Source organism: Oncorhynchus nerka, linkage group LG22 (assembly GCF_034236695.1).
Source record: "Oncorhynchus nerka isolate Pitt River linkage group LG22, Oner_Uvic_2.0, whole genome shotgun sequence".
In the NCBI taxonomy this organism is placed as follows: Eukaryota; Metazoa; Chordata; class Actinopteri; order Salmoniformes; family Salmonidae; genus Oncorhynchus; species Oncorhynchus nerka.
The window spans coordinates 41,771,279-41,791,110 of record NC_088417.1 but is presented as its reverse complement, the minus strand read 5'-3'; the positions used below and the strand labels follow the sequence as shown (position 1 = coordinate 41,791,110).

Genomic DNA, 19,832 nt, shown 5'->3' with positions numbered 1-19,832 from the left:
ACCCTTTAAGACTTTTTCTGGTAGATGGTTTCTTGACGTCTTTTCCATCCATTTGACAAACATTCAAAGCCCTTGCTTATTCCTCATTTTTAGGATGGAAAATATTAGAAAGATTTATATATGCCTTAATTTAAGAAAAATGTTGACTTAGCTTTCATCTGACACCCAATTTGACATGCTCCTATGAACTTCACATATTGCTGCTCATGGGTATTTTTTACATGGAAATGACAGTAATCAATGAGTGGAAAAACACTGGGAAAAATGGTGGGCCGTGGTGTGTGTTGTTGGCCAAACTTGTCTGTCATGTGAAGTATCCTGTGTCTGAGAGCGGGAGGGAGGTCAGGCAGTTGTGTGAAGCACAGTGTACGGGCAGAGGAGGCAATTGCATCAATTGCACCATTAGGCAGAGGAGGCAATTGCATCAGGCCTCACATCATCAAGGGGCCTCGTGAGCTAGCTCGTTGATGATGTGTCATCAAGGGGCCTCATTCTGTCTTGCTTCAGCAGGTTGATTCAGCAGTAGCATAATCTGTGGGAAGCTTCAAAGTTGCGAAGGAAACAGGGAGGGATGGGTTGCCTGGCTACTGTGCCCATGTTAATGAGGCCATATTTTTTTCAAAAAATGAATTAATCCATACAGCAGAATAATAATTTATAATAGATGTTGGGTTGTCATTTGAAATAAGTGCTACACCAGAAGTTAATGGTTATATGTAGGAGGAATGTATATGGTGGGGTCAATTAAGGGTGGATATGAGCCATGGGCTTAGAGAGTTACTAAGTAAGGGAAAAGGCAATCAAATGGTTACAGTCACTGATAAGGGTGGATAGCTGTGGATTAGTGAGGAATGGGGGCCGAGGTCAGGTCACATGAAGGGAGAAGGAACCGTTTATTACCACATCACTTAACTTCCTACCTAGGAACAAAGATGTAGTGTTTAGAGAAAAGGAGGAGACTCCGCCCCTAAAGGGGGTATAAATATATGCGCTGGTGGAAACAGGTCTTTGTCTTTTCAGCTGTTTGACCCATTGGGTGAATAAACTTGGTTTGAGCTTTTCCTAGTTTTCTGTTAGTTTATTTAGAACCTAACATAGATCAATAATTTCTTAACATACATATATTTAATATCAATACCCTATAGATAAGGATTTCCTTTGACTACATATTCATAACTCATTCATTACACATCTATAAACATTTAATGCTATGCGAGAGCTCATATTTCGGTATCTTAATAGATGCACCATAAAAAAAATGATGGCTGTTCTCAAAAGTGTCCTTCTGCCATACCAGTGATAATGATTATGCCTAAAGGCCAAACCACGTTTAGAAAGTTATGCCGATATATAGACTTCACAATCCCATTTCCCACACCGGCCGGTATAGACCCCTGACTTACCATCTCACTGAGGTCAACAGTGCATGAAGATCACCACAGGGTTGAATACTCAGGGTAAATTTTACAGATCAAATCAGGTAGTTGAGGGTAACTCTTTTGTAACTCATTAACAGCCTTCCTCCAGATCACAATTAAGTGAATGGTCTATAACACACACACATGAAGCGGTCTATAACGGTCTACAACACACACATGAAGCGGTCTATAACGGGTCTATAACACACACACATGAAGCGGTCTATAACACACACATGAAGCGGTCTATAACGGTCTATAACACACACATGAAGTGGTCTATAACGGTCTAACACACACAGGAATGGTCTACAGTGTATGTATGAATTACATGCAGTCAAACTAAAGTCCAACCTTCTGTATTTTCCCATTCATAAAGAATAAATAAATAATAATAAATACATTTGACAATTCATAAAGAATGTATAAAGCATTTATAAACATGCCCCACTTATCAAAATTAATGAACAGAATGTTAAAGGAAATATGAACATTATATTAACCTTTTCCAGACATAGAACAGAAAACAATGGAAAACAAATAATCCTACTGTTAACATTTTTAAGTTTGACTATTCTTGAATAGATTTAACAAATCAAAGAATTCAAATGATTCAAATTCAATTCCCCATTTCAGAGTAAAAAGAACTAACACAGGGTGGTAACGGAAGCTAGCATTTCCCTCTTATTCCTTAATGTAGCTAAACAGCTAGCTAAGCCCCTGGCAATATCAATACATTTTCCAACTAGGTCAATAAAACATGACAAAATCATCATAAATGCTAATACAACCATCAAACATTTAGTTAAGAATGCTATCTACAGTGCCTTGCGAAAGTATTCGGCCCCCTTGAACTTTGCGACCTTTTGCCACATTTCAGGCTTCAAACATAAAGATATAAAACTGTATTTTTTTGTGAAGAATCAACAACAAGTGGGACACAATCATGAAGTGGAACGACATTTATTGGATATTTCAAACTTTTTTAACAAATCAAAAACTGAAAAATTGGGCGTGCAAAATTATTCAGCCCCCTTAAGTTAATACTTTGTAGCGCCACCTTTTGCTGCGATTACAGCTGTAAGTCGCTTGGGGTATGTCCATATTTCCCGAGTTATGTCGGAGTGTGTCTGTGTCATTCTGGTTGTGCGTAATTGTGCGCGTAGAAAAAGGCTACGGGGCCTGCGTGCCACGAATAGGAGTCAGTACGTTGAAGAAAAAACTATTGTTCCATGTATGAATGGTGATTAAATATCATTAGGTTAACAATCATTAAGCTAAGTCTGATTAAGCCAATGTAACAATGCATGTAGAAATTGCCTTTTACATTGTAGAACCAGTTTATTGATTGAAATTACCAATTGCCAAGATTAGATTGTTCAAATGGGAGCTCAAACAGGTACAGTTGAAGTCGGAAGTTTACATCCACTTAGGTTGGAGTCATTAAAACTCGTTTTTCAACCACTCCACAAATTTCTTGTTAACAAATGTTACGTTCCCCAGTTTCTGTGTTGTGGTTTTGTATGTGTGTGTTTCAGGATGGCTTCCTGAAATTCCCCCAAGCAGGTGATTGGTCGGCCACATCGATGATTGGAGAGCTGACTCCGCACCCTCGTCAGGATAAAGCTGTATCCCATTAGACACCTTCTCCAGCTACATAAGCCAGTGCTCTGTTGCTTAGAAGAGAGCTGAGGGTTATATCATATGTTGGTTGTTTCTCAGAATGAGATTTGGTATGTACTATGTTAGTTGTTGCTGAGAGAGCTGATTGTTATATCCTGAGTTTTAGTTTTTTTATAAGTTTTTGTTGTAAGTATATTGTATTATTCTGTTTCATTTGTTCCCCGGGGGGAAGGCACCTAGGGAGTGCTTAGGCATGAGGCCCGTGGGCATACATAACCTGTAGTATTCACTGTCTATGCACACTAGGTAAGACCTGGGTGGACCACCCCCATGTATTTTTGTTAGTGCACCAGGTGGTGCTAAGTTAGGTAAGTAGTGGGTAGGCAGGTAAGGTAGAGGGGGCTTTGACATTTACTTTCATTGCGTTGGTTCCGTCCAGCCCCTTTTCCCCATATTACCGTATGAAGGAAAACAGTCAATTCTCTGCTTTTTGTCATCCTTACTTGCACCTACAGTCCCATACATCTTTCACTCCACGAAGAGTTGAATTTTAGCAGGGTGTTGCATTTCCTCTTCCTAGAGGCGTACGTAACAACCAACTACTTTGTGCATGACAAGTAATTTTTCCAACAATTGTTTACAGACAGATTATATCACTGTATCACAATTCCAGTGGGTCAGAAGTTTACATACATTAAGTTGACTGTGCCTTTAAACAGCTTGGAAAATTCCAAAAAATGTCATAGCTATAGAAGCTTCTGATGGGCTACCTTCAAACTCAGTGTCCCTTTGCTTGACATCAAGGGAAAATCAAAAGAAATAAGCAGAGAAAAATAATTGTAGACCTCCACAAGCCTGGTTCGTCCTTAGGAGCAATATCCAAACACCTAAAAGGTACCACGTTCATCTGTACAAACAATAGTACGCAAGAATAAACACCATGGGACCACGCAGCCGTCATCCTGCTCAGGAAGGAGACGCATTCTGTTTCCTAGAGATGAACGTACTTTGGTGCGAAAAGTGCAAATCATTCCCAGAACAACAGCAAAGGACCCTGTGAAGATGCTGGAGGAAACAGGTACAAAAGTATCTATAACCACAGTAAAACGAGTCCTATATAACCTGAAAGGCTGCTCAGCAAGGAAGAAGCCACTGCTCCAAAACCGCCATAAAAAAGCCAGACAACGGTTTGCAACTGCACATGGGGACAAAGATCATACTTTTTGGAGAAATGTCCTCTGGTCTGATGAAAGAAAAATAGAACTGTTTGGCCATAATGACCATCGTTATGTTTGGAGGAAAAGGGGGGAGGTTTGCAAGCCAAAGAACACCATCCCAACCGTGAAGCACAGGGGTGGCAGTATCATGTTGTGAGGGTGCTTTGCTGCAGGAGGGACTGGTGCACTTCACAAAATAATGGCATCATGAGATAGGAAAATTATGTGGATATATTGAAGCAACATCTCAAGACATCAGTCAGGAAGTTAAAGCTTGGTTGCAAATGGGTCTTCCAAATGGACAATGACCCCAAGCATACTTCCAATGTTGTGGCAAAATGGCTTAAGGACAACAAAGTCAAGGTATTGGAGTGGCCATCACAAAGCCCTGACCTCAATCCTATAGAAAATGTGTGGGCAGAACTGAAAAAGCGTGTGTGAGCAAGGAGGCCTACAAACCTGACTCAGTTACTCCAGCTCTATCAGGAGGAATGAGCCAAAATTCCCCCAACTTATTGTGGGAAACTTGTGGAAGGCTACCCGAAACATTTGACCCAAGTTAAAAAATGTATAGGCAATGCTACCAAATACTAATTGAGTATATCTAAACTTCTGACCCACTGGGAACGTGATGAAATAAATAAAAGCTTAAATAAATCACTACTATTATTCTGACATAGCACATTCTTAAAATAAAGTGGTGATCCTAACTGGCCTAAGACAGGGCATTTTTACTTGGATTAAATGTCAGGAATTGTGAAAAACTGAGTTTAAATGTATTTCGCTAAGGTGTATGTAAACTTCCGACTTCAACTGTACATATAAGCACTTGGCCCCTCCCAGGACCATACAATTATGGGAGGCTGTGTAGTCTTGCCCTCCACAGTGCATTTGGAAAGTATTCAGACTCCTTCATTTTTTCCACATTTTGTTACGTTCCAGCCTTATTATAAAACGGATTAAATAAAACAATTCCTCATCAATTTACACACAATACCCAATAATGACAAAGCAAAAACAGGTTGTTAGAAATTGTTGCAAATTTATTCCAAATAAAAAACAGATACCTTATTTACAGTGCATTCGGAAAGTTACATTACATTTTGTTACGTTACAGCCTTATTCTAAAACATATTTAACTGTTCCCCCCCCTTCAATCTACACACAATACCGCATTATGATTAAACAAAAACAGTTGTTTTGCAAATGTATTAAAAATAAAAAACTGAAATATCACATTTACAGAAGTATTCAGACCCTTCACTCAGTACTCAGTACTGATGAAGCACGTTTGGCAGCGATTACAGCCTTGAGTCTTCCTGGGTATGACGCTACAGGCTTGGTACACCTGCATTTGGGGAGTTTCTCCCATTCTTCTCCACAGATCCTCTCAAGCTTTCAGGTTGCATGGGGAGTGTCACTGCACAGCTATTTTCAGGTCTCTCCAGAGATTTTCGATCGGGTTCAAGGCCGGGCTGTGTCTGGGCCACTCAAGGACATTCAGAGACTTGTCCTGAAGTCACTCCTGTGTTGTCTACTTAGGGTCATTGTCCTGTTGGAAGGCGAACCGTCGCCCCAGTCTGAGGTCCTGAGCACTCTGGAGTAGGTTTTCATCAAGGATCCTTCTGTACTTTGCTCCGTTCATCTTTCCCTCAATCCTAACTATTCTCCCAGTCCCTGCCGCTGAAAAACATCCCCACAGCATGATGCTGTCACCACCATGCTTCACCGTAGGGATGGTGCCAGGTTTCCTGCAGATGTGACGCTTGGCATTCAGGCCAAAGAGTTCAATCTTGGTTTCATCAGACCAGATTCTTGTTTCTCATGGTCTGAGCATCCTTTAGGTGCCTTTTGGCAAACTCCAAGCAGGCTGTCATGTGCCTTTTACTGAGGAGTGGCTTCCGTCTGGCCACTCTACCATAAAGGCCTGATTGGTGGAGTGCTGCAGAGATGGTTGTCCTTCTGGAAGTTTCTCCCCTCTCCAGATGAACTCTGGAGCTCTGTCAGAGTGACCATTGGGTCACCTCCCTCACCAAAGTCCTTCTCCCTCGATTGCACAGTTTTGCCGGGCAGCCAGCGCTAGGAAAAGTCTTGGTGGTTCCAAACTTCTTCCATTTAAGAATGATGGAGGCCACTGTGTTCTTGGGGACCTTCAATACTACAGAAATGTTTCGGTACCCTTACCCCGATCTGTGCCTTGACACGGTCCTGTCTGGGAGCTCTACGGACAATTCCTTCAATCTCATGGCTTGGTTTTCTCTGACATGTACCTTATATAAACAGGTGTATGCATTTTCAAATCATGTCCAATCAATTTACCACAGGTGGACTCCAATCAAGTTGTAGAAACATCTGAAGGATGATCAATGGAAACAGGAAGCGCCTGAGCTGAATTTCGAGTCTCATTGAAAAGGGTCTGAAAACTTACGTAAATAAGGTATTAGAAATTACATTAAATTGACTGCATAGAATTCCTACATTGACCTTTAAATGCAAACTGCCACTGATCTATAATTACCATTAAATGCTTAGATATAAATGCTTTATGAATGGAAAAATAGATTACTTTCCTTTGAGTTCATAGAATTTATACATAGACCAGAGTTCAGGTGGGCCTTTTGCGCTTCAGCCACCAAAGGGAAAGGAGGGGTGTTCAATAACAAAATTACTAAAATCATGAGAAGGGCTTACAAAGAAACACTTCCAAAAGGACTCATTCGAGGTAGAAAGGAGTTGGAGCACTCAACAACAAAAAAGCTGAGATGGATTAAAGTGAGCGAAAATAAATCAATTGTACAGGATGTGAATAGGCGACTGACGTTTCGACATCAAGCTAACATCTTCCTCAGAGTGACCTGACCATTGCATTTAGCTCTTGTTTATAGCCTAGTGGCCCATTGAGACACAACAATGTAAGAAAATAATCATTAGACACTCTGGATGCTAAGAGGCTAAACTCAGATTTTTCACTATCCTCATTTCTATAATGTTGTTGCGTAGATTTGATGTGTCTCTGGATTCAAAGACACCCAAATATCACCTGAATATTTTGACATTGCCTATTTATTTGACCTTTATTTAACTAGGCAAGTCAGTTAAGAACAAATTCTTATATACAATGACGGCCTACCGGGGAACAGTGGGTTAACTGCCTTGTTCAGGGGCAGAACGACAGATACTTACCTTTACCCCTATTAACAAGACACCCGATTTCTCTCATTATTAGCATTATTTTGTGCTGTAATTTGCCATTTACCTTGAACCATATTATCATTATTATCTTCTTAGATTCTAACATTTGTTTAACATGAATTTTCTTTAGTAGAGAAGTAGTGGTTTCCCAAACTCGGTCCTGGGGCCCGCCATAGATGCACGTTTTTGTTTTTGCCCAGGCGCTACACAGCTCATTCAAATAATCAAAGCTTGATGATGAGATGGTTATTTGAACCAGCTATGTAGTGCTAGGTCTAATGCCTAAACGTGCACCCATGGGGGCCCCAGGACTGAGTTTGGGAAACCCTAAGAAGTATTCAACCCCCTGTCAATGCATGTTAGAATCACCTTTGGCAGACACCTTTGGAATCATCTTTGGAAGTCTTTCTGAGTAAGTCTCTAAGAGCTTTCCACACTAGCATTGTTACCCATTATTCTTTTCAAAATCCTTAAACTCTGTCAAATTTGTTGTTGATCATTGTTATTGAACCATTTTCAGGTCTTGCCATAGTTTTGAATTTAAATCTGCTATAAAATCTAATTCGGCCACTCAGAAAAAATGTGGCCAGTTACATTTCCTAATGTTTTGTTTAAGCTGGCATTTTACCTGAGAAAAGTAGGCGGGCACACTGATAAAAGCACCGGAGAAAAGTAGCTACACATCAGTCAGAGCACTGTCTGCTGATAGAATGCCCTTCGTGAATTCTCATCCTAGTGGAAAAGTGCAAACGAAGCTCAAAATTTGTCTGATGCTGAGCAGAAGTTACAATAAGAAGAATTTTAGTTCTGTGTAGATTTCCTGTGTGAAAAACGAAGAATTCTGCATTAATGTGATCCCTAAGTTTAACTTGCTAGTTATCTAAGTAAGTGGCTGAATTAATAAGGTGACGGGGCATCGTATTGTGTTAACCTTCTGCTGTGTTGGAGAAGTCAAAGCCCTTTGGAGGTTAGTTTTGATTTCCTTGCATTTTTTCTCCTCTCTGTTCTCAGCCAGTCTGCTCCTCCCCCATCTTCTCCGGTGTACACGTCCACCATCTTCTCTGAGAAGAGCAGGCAGACCAAACTCAATACTCCACACAGTCAAAGCGAGTATATACATGCTGCTGCAGAGCCAGTACTGTTCTTCCTTCAGACAAACATACATCAAAACTTTGTTCATTTGCACAATGTCTCTCATTCACATCGCTTGTATATGTCCACACTCACAGAAAATGCCATTCAATAGCTCCTATGAGCTGGATTACCTGTCTTCGCAATTTGTTTATTTAAGTTAGCATATTTAGCTAGCAGCCTCCATGGAAATTCTCTATTACTTGTGCTATTTTTGTTAGCATTCTGGTAAGATGCCCAATGGGCGTTTTTTGCGTAATACTGTAAATCCCAGGATGAGAGAAGGATGGTATGACAATATGCAAATCTGGCTACCGCCCAACCCTAGAGAGTGGTACTTAGTAATGTGTTGTATTGGATTTGCCCCAAACAAAACACGTTGTATGCAGGATACAAAGTGAATTGCTTTGACACATTTTTTTGCAGTATTATGTTAGTGCCTTGTTGCAAACAGGATGCATGTTTCGGAATATTTTTATTCTGTACAGGCTTCCTTATTTTCACCCTTGTCAATTAGGTTAGTATTGTGGAGTAAGAACAGTGTTGTTGATCCATCCTCGCTTTCTTCTATCACAGCCATTAAACTCTGTAACTGTATTAAAGTCACCATTGGCCTCATGGTGAAATCCCTCAGTGGTCTCCTTCCTCTCTGGCAACTGAGTTAGGAAGGACGCCTGCATCTTTGTAGTGAATGGGTGTATAGATACACCATCCAGTGTAATTAATAACTTCACCATGCTCAAAGGGATATTCAAGGTCAAGTCACCTGTTCGCATCCTGTCCACTGGACTAAAGTGAGATCAAATAAACCAATCCCCACCCTGTTGTGTACTCTAACATTCTACCTCAAATTAGTCATTTTGGAAGTTTTTCTTGGAAAGCCCTTCACATACATAGACCCATACATAAACTTAGGCCTAATTGTGATGTGGCGGAGGGCTGTTAATGAGTTACGAATGAGTCGATGACCCTCAAACTACACAATTTTATTCAACAAAATGCACCAACCCTGTGGTGATCTTCATGCACCATTGGCCTCAGAGAGAAGAATAAGGTAAATCACGGGCCTATACCGGCAGGTGGGGAGAATGGGGGTAATACAGGCTATATATCAGCATGATTTTCTAAATGTCATTTGGCCTTTTGGCATTTTTACTAACACTTGTATGGCAGAAGCACACTTGTGAGAACAGCCATAATGATGACACTACGCTCTCATTATAATGATGCATCTATTAAGATATCTAAATATGAGCTCTTGCATAGCATGACATGAAAGTGCTATAGATATGCTATGGATATTTTTCTTTAACCTTTCATTATGCGGTTGGGACCCGTTAAACCACATTCATGAAATGCTTATAGATGTGTAATAAATGTGTTATATGATCCAAGTTTCTCATAATAGTAGAAACAAATGTCATATTCCACCCTGACAGAGTTATCATGCATTGTTTCCCGCGATAGGATTGGAAACGTGACTTTTATTGAAATGAAGCTGTGAGGCGCTTTCAAAGCGGGGCAGAGAAAAGGAGAAATAAACTAGACTTATTTTTAACTGAAAAATGTCCCAAGTCGATGCATTTTTTAGGAAAAAGACAGGTGCTGCTGATTATACTGCCATCGTCGTTGAGGCAGAGGACATGTGTCACGCCCTGGTCGAAGTATATTGTGTTTGTCTTTATTTATTTGGTCAGGCCGGGGTGTGACATGGGTTTATTGTGGTGTGTTTTGTCTTGGGGTTTTGTTAGGTATTAGGTGTGGCTTAGTGGGGGTATCTAGCAAAGTCTATGGCTGTCTGGGGTGGTTCTAAATCAGAGGCAGGTGTTTATCGTTGTCTCTGATTGGGAACCATATTTAGGCAGCCATATTCTTTGAGTGTTTTGTGGGTGATTGTTCCTGTCTTTGTGTTTGCACCAGATAGGGCTGTTTCGGTTTTCACATTTCATTATTTTGTAGTTTCTTCATGTATAGTTTTTTCCTTCATTAAAATATCATGAATCATCATCACGCTGCATTTTGGTCCGACTCTCCTTCACACCTAGAAAACCGTTACAACATGTATGTGTAGCCCATGTATTTGATGCTGTCTGGCCAAAAAGAGTTTACTCCTCTTTTTGCCAGACAGCATTAGATACATGGCCTACATATAGTAAGACAGAGGTGTGCTGTTCCGTTCGCTCTGAAGTTTTTTCCGGAATTGAAGAAGAATTGGCATTGAACTTTGAATTGAAGGAGAGTTGGCAGGTGCACAGTGCACAGATTATTATTGTCGCACCAGTCGGGATTGGGGTTGATTGATGCTCAATGTTAAAATAAGTAGGGATTGATTGATGCTCAAAGTTCAATTAAAATCTCCCTACCATCATAACTAAGCCAATATGACAGCAATGTCAATGATAAATCACAAATCACCTTGATTGGAAGTACACAACACACTCCCTGCCTCTGTCATGAGCAGTCCGGCCGTTACCGAGAACCACATACTGGGTCCTGAGCATTAGAAAAAAAAGAAAATGTCTTGCCCCAACCTGCCTCAATATCTACGTGTTGGATAAGAACAAGATTAAAGTGTCCATAAAGTGACCATTAGACTTGCCACCTTTCAGACTGCATACATTTGGAGGTGCAACAGTTTTGATTACACTTCTAATTTATCGCCCTCAAGTGCTCATTTCTGTCTATTAAGAACCAACGATGTGCTAACTATCTTTTTTTAGCCGAAGCTCAGTTCTAAATCTGGGACCAGCAACTCAGTTGCTGCCCAACAGTACAGCTGTTTGCACCAGGCATAATAAGTGTATACGAACAAACCTAGGCTACTGTAGCTAGCTAGCTATATGGTGGTATTCAAGCTGAGGGTAATCAATAAATGCAAACAGATATTTTCATTAACTACGTAGGTAGCTCGGTAATATGAGCTTGCTTGCCCAAAGTCCAGCAGCTAGCCTCTGTAGCTAGCTAACACTAGTCAGCTGAATGCTAGTTAGCTCATTTTCCCCCAACATCCCCCAACCCCTAACGTCAAACACTCTCTAGTAGCTTGAGGGTGAAATCACCTCAAGCTCAACATTTAAATGAACTGGAAAATAACGGTAAGTTTTGCAACTAAAGACACCCTTCAAGCTAGCTGACCACCAATTTTCATTGCATTTATATATTATATATATATATATATATATATACACACACACACATACGTATAATACACGTGTGTATGTATAAATATACACACACATATTTTGTGGGACACGCTGTACTTTGGTCAAATTGTCACGCTGCTACCTTACAATGCATGCAATGGGCTTCTGCAACACTAGACAGCTAGCTACTCCATAATCCAAGCTATGGTAAGAGCTAGCCATATTTCACTGTCAGACAGAACACAACTCAAACTGCTGAGAAGACAAATTACTAGCTAAAGTTACATGTAAACAAACAGCATCGAAATAAAGGTTACAATAGCACTACCAATGACAGACTTCGGTTGCATTCTTTTTAAAAATCAGGCTTTGCATGTGGAAATGTTGTATAATACACCTTTAACTAGAGACTTCCCCTTAAAACCAACAAATCCCTTTAAAAACAGGGGAGGAATCAACTTGAGTCAGAAGCATTCATTCTAATGTCAATTGACTACAAAGTGTAAATAAGCTCATTTTGTTCATAAAGTCAGTCTTGTCTAAAACGGAGTTGGGAACATCAGTAAGTCACAACGAGTAAATGAAGGTTGGGTTTGGATTACAATTATGTCCAAAAATAATGCCCCCCTTTGCCAAACTCCAAGTGCAAATCACCCCTTCTAATTCGCTTCCCTTCGTTGAATGGGGTTCCGTTGTTTCATCTCCCCCAATGAAAAAAGATCGCAGCCCTATAAGGATTGACCAACTATGGTTTGCATGCCCTGCCAAAAGACCCTATCATGCAGAACAGGTGGTTGGAGTTTGTTGGTCCCCAGTGCAGTGGTGGTAAGTATACAGGTAGCTAGACCGTAAACTGTTGGTTATGTATATTTGGAAAGTTGTATAAAGAAATACCAGGGATGATAAATTGGCCCAGCATCGCCCGGGTTAGGGGAGGGTTTGGCCGGCTGGGATGTCCTTGTCCCATCACGCTCTAGCGACTCCTTGTGGCAGCCGGGCGCATGCACGCTGACTTTAGTAGGCAGCTGTACAGTGTTTCCTCTGACACATTGGTGCGGCTGGCCTCCCAGGTTAAGCGAGCAGTGTCAAGAAGCAGTGCAGCTTGGCAGGGTCGTGTTTCAGAGGATGCAAGGCTCTCGACCATCGCCTCTCCCAAGTCTGTACGAGAGTTGCAGCGATTGGACAAGACTTTAACTACCAATTGGATTTCACGAAATTGGGGGGGAAAGTACCAAAAAAATGTGCATTCATATTTTTGTTCTGTGTATGTGTATATTTCTACACACACAAAACATTAGGTACACCTTCCTAATATTGAGTTGCACCCCCTTTTGCCTTCAGAACAGCCTCAATTCGTCGGGACATAGATTCTTCATGGTGTTGAAAGTGTTCCCCTGGGATGCTGGCCCATGTTGGCTCCAATGCATCCCACAGTTGTGTCAAGTTGGCTGGATGTCCTTTGGATGGTGGACCATTCTTTTTACACACGGGAAAACAGCAGCATTGCAGTACGAAACACACTCAAACTGGTGTGCCTGGCACCTACTACCATACCCCATTCAAAGATACTTAAATATTTTGTTTTGTCCATTCACACACTGAATGGCAAACATACACAACCCATGTCTCAAGGCTTAAAAATACTTATTGAACCCGTCTCCTCCCCTTCATCTACACTGATTGAAGTGGATTTAACAAGTGACATCAATAAGGGATCATATCTTTCACCTGGATTCATCTGATCAGTCTGTCATGGAAAGGTGTTCCTAATGTTATGTATACGGTGTATAGATCATTGTATGTATTTATAGATATGGCCTACAGTAAATGTGTATTATTGTAGCGTCACCATCTTCACTGAAAAAATAAATGCAAATACACACAATGTTAAGCTACATATTAATTTGAAGGCGTTAATAAGCTGCCCATTGATCAGCACAGCAATTAATAAAACAGGACCGTGTTTGCAAAACACGTCAATATTACACAGGTAAGCTAAAGGTGACAGAAATCAGGCAGACAGACCGTCTCTATAGTCCTCTATATAGGAGTGACTGTGTCCAACACACCGCCACCTGGTGTTATGTTGGGCACCTACTGACCCAGGTTTGAATGCTAAGCAACCTGAATACACATTGTTTAAAGTACAATAGACCAACATACCTACAGTAGTTGGTTAAAGCTGTGTGCTGGAAATGGTTGGTTAAAGCTGTGCGATGGAAATCTTTGGTACAGCATGGGTGGAGTAGACTAGGCATTGTGGCTATGTTCTGGCCCCTGACCATCCATTACTACATAAAATAAGGCCGCAGCTGAATATAGTTGCCTACCACTACTATGGAATGCATCGGCTGTACCAGGCTGCTACAATACAGAGTACAGACAGGAAGGTACCATCCGAAAGGCATCACCATCCAGCCCCAATGATTATTAGATTCGTTACGATGTAGACTATAGGCCTATCAGGGAATAATGTTCCAGGCAATCATGCTCCAAACAGAATTATGCTTTTCTTGTCTCCCCTTTAACTGTCAATATGTGTATCCCACAAGTTGAATCGCTGCCACCGGAGCAACCAAACAGATAGACCAACCTGCTCTTTTCGCTTTTGCCAGCGACCGCATGGGCTTTCCTCCAGGATTTCACTCTCATCTTCACTCTCCTCCTCCTTCCCCTCGGACCCTGAATTGCTCTCCGGGACAGACATAGTCATTGTATTCCGTTTTTATTGTTATTTCCCAGTTTTCACTCGAATGTAGCGCAAATGTCTATGCAGTCTAGAATCCCCGACGACACAGCTATAGTAAAGAGCTCAACACATATTGCTGTGAGCACAGGGGTAAACCGTAGCAGTCAAAAATAAAGGTTTAATTAAAACACCTTCAAAATGTACGCCTGATAAAGTTCAAATAAAAAGCTTCAATAAATTATATAATAGTCGTGTTAATAGGTTAACCGAGGGAAAATATTAGTCCAGTTTGCGCGCTCAACTGCATGCAAAATAGATTGCGAAATGTTGCTCCTTTACTATCCGTATTCACAGATGAAGAGCCAAATCATGTGTATGGAAAAAATATGTAGGAAAAAAGTTGTTCTTCCGTTGCCTCCTTTTGTTTCGTTAATTATCTCTCCCATTGACCGTATAAAGTATATATTTTTTTACATCGCCTAACACCATGCGTCATTGTTGTTGTTGGTTAATTCGCTTCTTCTTATGTGAATTTTATATGGCGGTTGGCAACCAACTTTAAGTGGAACTATCGCCACCAGCTGGACTGGAGTGTGGACCACAGACAGTGAAGGTCTAAATCCTACCCAATAATCAAATCTCCAGAAGAAAAGAAAATACATAATTAAATACTACGACTCCCGAAGATTTCCCCGGCAGTTCACTTAATCCTGGCTTTTCAACCCCGTTACTCCTCAAATCCAATAACAATCCCTCTCTTTCCCTCACATATTTCTGGCACTGAAATAGAACATGTTCCACTGTCTCCATCTCCTCCTGACAATGATCTTACGCAGGTGTCTTCCCTTTCTCTCCCTGTTCCACAACTCTTGCCATTTGTTTTTAACCACTGTTCTTATTAAACCCTTGGCTTCTACTTTACGGATTTATAATTAATATCTCAACATTAGGATGTTTAAGAGCCTGCTTGGCGATAACATCCACATCCTCATTCCCCTCTACTCCCACATGAGCTGTTACCCAAATACCTCCACCTGTTTCACCCCATACAAGCACTGCAAAATCTCATACAATACATCCTGTCTGCTCTGAGACATACATTTATTTAAGATCATCTGTGCTGAACTAGAGTCAGCGCAGATTGAATCCAAGATGGCGTAGCAGTCAGACGTCTTTGTCCTGTCGTGTCCCTTGTATATATCTTTTACATCTTTTTCTTCGCATATCTTTTAAAAATATTTTCCTAAACCTCAACTTCTAAATACTCTCCTGCAACCCACCTCACCCAATGTGGCGTGGATCTGCTTTTTTCCCTAAAGTATTTCTATTTACTTCGGATCTGGAATCCCTCAACTGAAGCTAGCCAACTACCTACCAGCTATCAGTCAGCAAACCACTGCTAGCAATCATCAGCTAACGGAAAGCTCGGAAAGCTCTCATCAGTTCGAACAACGTGACTCAAACCAGAGCATAACGGACCTATTCTTTTTTTTCCCCCCATATCCCCGGATTCCTACTGCAAACTCTGAACATTTTCATCTGGATCTTCGCAACTAGCTAACCGCAATCCCGGGTGACTACTCCTGGCTAGCGTTTCGATCCCGGAGCAAGCACCAATTAGCCTGAAGCTAGCCCGGCCAGGGCTCCTGTGCTACCACCGAAGTCCACTCCTGGGCTACAAACCGGCAGGGAACCCCGCTGATCCTCTACGACTGGAATACCGACATAATCTGCCCGAGGATTCCAACAGGTCCCTCAGGCGCGACGCCCGCCGAAGGCCCATTCTGCTAACTGCGGCCTACTAGCTACCTAGAGCTACTTTGAACCCTACTAATTCCACGATTGGTCTATCGACATCACCGCGCGAAGAGGCAAAAACAGACTTACCCCCATCGTGACGTCCCTCAAAGGCAAACTTGCTAGCACCGGTCTGTTAACTGCTAGAAGGCGTGCCCTGGTCTGCTAACTGCTAGCTTGCCTGCCCTGGTCTGCTAACTGCTAGCCCCGGTCTGCCAACTGCTTGCTTGCTAATCTGGTCTGCTAACTGCTAGCTTGTTTAGCCCCGGCCTACTAACTGTTAGCTTGTTAGCATCGGCCTGCTAACTGTCTGAATCGCTGTGTCCCCAGTCAGCCCAACCACTCACTGGACCCATATGTTCACTTGACTACGCATGTCTCTCTCTAATATCAATATGCCCCGTCCATTACTGTCCTGGTTAGTAATCACTGTCTTATTTCACTGTAGAGCCTCTAGCCATGTTGTTCCACTTCCTACATATGCGATGACATCACCTGGTTTAAACGTCTCTAGAGACTATATCTCTCTCATCATTACTCAATGCCTAGGTTTACCGCAAATGTACTCACATCCTACCTTACCTTTGTCTTGGTGGGCATTCAAGTTTTCTATTTCTTTGTTGGCCGGGTATGGTTCCCAATCAGAGGCAGCTGTCTATCGTTGTCTCTGATTGGGAATCATACTTGGGCAGCCTGTTTCCACCCTAGTTTGTGGGATCTTGTCTTTGTATAGTTGCTGTTTAGCGCTACAGAGCTTTACGTTCAGTTCGTGTATTGTTGTTTTTTGGTGTCATTTGAAAATAAAATAAATGTAAGCCTACCACGCTGCACCTTGGTCTTCTTCTAACGACAGAAGATCCCACCACCAACGGACCAAGCAGCGTGGTCAGGAGGAGAGGACACGATGGAAACCTGAGAGGCAGCCCCCCCCAAAATTTGGGGTGGGGCAGATGACGTGGGATTCGGTGCTGAGGGGTGAGTCCGAGACCGAGGAGGAATTCTTGGACGGTTTGAGCGAGGAGTAGTTGGCAGTGGAGCGGGACGAACGAGTTTGGAGGGGTTGGAGTCGGGAGCAAGACAGTCACTTTGAGGAGCGTGTGACCCTTCAGGCACCATACTTTGCGATTACACATACTGTGTCTCCGGTACGCATCCACAGCCCAGTGCGCTCTGTGCCAGCTCCCCGCATTTACCGTGCTAGAGTGGGCATTCAGCCAGGATGGATTGTGCCGGCTCAGCACTCCTGGTCTCCGGTGTGTCTCTTCGGCCCAGGATATCCTGCCAGCTCTGTGCACTGTGTCTCCTGTGCACCTTCACAGCCCAGTGCATCCTGTGCCAGCGCCCCGCAGTTACCGGGCTAGGGTGAGCATCCAGCCAGGACGCGTTGTGCCAGCTCTACGCTCCAGATTTCCAGCCGCCTCCATGGCCCAGTATATCCTGTGGCAGATCTACGCACTATGCCTCCAGTACGTCTTCACAGCCCAGTGTGTCCTGTGCCAGCGCCCCGCACTTGCCGGGCTAAAGTGAGCATCCAGCCAGGACTGGTTGTGCCAGCACTGCGCTCCAAACCTCCGGTGCGTCTCCACGGCCCAGTATATCCTGGCCGGCTCCACGCACCAGGCCTCCAGTACGTCTCTCCAGCCCAGTGCGTTCTGTGCCAGCTCTACGCAACCGGCCTCCAGTGAAGATCCATGGCACGAATCCTCCAGTGACGATTCATGGACCGGAGCCTCCAGTGACTATCCATGGCCCGGAGCCTCCAGTGACGGTCTGCAGTCCTGACACTCTGGCGACGGTCTGCAGTCCGGAGCCTCCAGCGACAATCCACGGTCCGAAGTCCCTGGCGACGATCTACAGTCTGATTCCTCCGGCGACGATATACGGTCCGGTTCCTCCGGCAATGATCTATGGTCCGGAGCCCCCGGCAACGATCCACGGTCCTTAGGGGCCTGCCGGGTGGCGCAGTGGTTAAGGGCGCTGTACTGCAGCGCCAGCTGTGCCATCAGAGACCCTGGGTTCGCGCCCAGGCTCTGTCGTGACCGGCCGCGACCGGGAGGTCCGTTGGGCGACTCACAATTAGCCTAGCGTCATCCGGGTTAGGGAGGGCTTGGTCGGTAGGGATGTCCTTGTCTCATCACACACCAGCGACTCCTGTGGCGGGCCGGGCGCAGTGCGCGCTAGCCCAGGTTGCCAGGTGCACGGTGTTTCCTCCGACACATTGGTGCGGCTGGCTTCCGGGTTGGATGCGCGCTGTGTTAAGAAGCAGTGCGGCTAGATTGGGTATCGGAGGACGCATGACTTTCAACCTTCGTCTCTCCCGAGCCCGTACGGGATTTGTAGTGATGAGACAAGATAGTAGCTACTACAACAATTGGACACTACGAAATTGGGGAGAAAAAGGGGTAAAATTCAACAACAAAAAACAACCAAAAAAACTATCCACGGTCCGGTTCCACAGAAGCGGAGGGATCAGCAAGCGGAGAGGGGTCTATGCCCCAAACCGGAGCCGCCACCGAGGCTAGATGCCCACCCGGACCCTCCCTCATAGAGTCAGGTTTTGCGGCTGGAGTCCACACCTTTGTCACGCCCTGACCTTAGAGAGCCTTTTTATTTCTCTATTTGGTTAGGTCAGGGTGTGATTAGGGTGGGCATTCTAGTTTTCAATTTCTTTGTTGGCCGGGTATGGTTCCCAATCAGAGGCAGCTGTCTATTGTTGTCTCTGATTGGGAATCATACTTAGGCAGCCTGTTTTCCACCCTAGTTTGTGGGATCTTGTTACATTTACATTTACATTTACGTCATTTAGCAGACGCTCTTATCCAGAGCGACTTACAAATTGGTGCATTCACCTTATGACATCTAGTGGAACAGTAGTGCATCTAAATCTTTTAAGGGGGGGGGGGGTGAGAGGGATTACTTTATCCTATCCTAGGTATTCCTGAATGAGGTGGGGTTTCAGATGTCTCCGGAAGGTGGTGATTGACTCCGCTGTCCTGGCGTCGTGAGGGAGTTTGTTCCACCATTGGGGGGCCAGAGCAGCGAACAGTTTTGACTGGGCTGTCTTTGTATAGTTGTTGTTTAGCGCTACAGTGCTTTACGTTCGTTTCGTGTTTTGTTGTTTTTTGGTGTCATTTGAAAATAAAGTCAAATGTACGCCTACCACGCTGCACCTTGGTATGGGTTGAGTGTGTGTAGGTGTATGTGTGTATCCCACAACTTTTGCGAAGAAGTAAAAGATGTTAGGGACAATAGAGGATGATCCACAGCTATATACAGTGCCTTGCGAAAGTATTCAGCCCCCTTGAACTTTGCGACCTTTTGCCACATTTCAGGCTTCAAACATAAAGATATAAAACTGTATTTCTTTGTGAAGAATCAACAACAAGTGTGACACAATCATGAAGTGGAACGACATTTATTGGATATTTCAAACTTTTTTAACAAATCAAAAACTGAAAAATTGGGCGTGCAAAATGATTCAGCCCCTTTACTTTCAGTGCAGCAAACTCTCTCCAGAAGTTCAGTGAGGATCTCTGAATGATCCAATGTTGACCTAAATGACTAATGATGATAAATACAATCCACCTGTGTGTAATCAAGTCTCCGTATAAATGCACCTGCA

The 19,832-nt window shown here is 43.1% G+C and overlaps 1 protein-coding gene across 2 annotated transcripts in view; it reads right to left on the bottom strand.

Annotated features, from left to right (window-relative positions):
- The window catches only part of LOC115105188 (nuclear receptor-binding protein 2-like), a 74,379-nt gene extending 59,454 nt beyond the window's left edge, over positions 1 to 14,925 (bottom strand). For both annotated transcript variants that reach the window (XM_029626898.2, XM_029626899.2), the window contains exon 1: positions 14,318 to 14,925. In XM_029626898.2, coding sequence (XP_029482758.1) covers positions 14,318 to 14,437 — 120 coding nt within the window. In that variant the 5' untranslated portion in view covers positions 14,438 to 14,925. The remainder of the gene's footprint in view (positions 1 to 14,317) is intronic.
- Between the last annotated feature and the right edge of the window lie 4,907 nt (positions 14,926 to 19,832).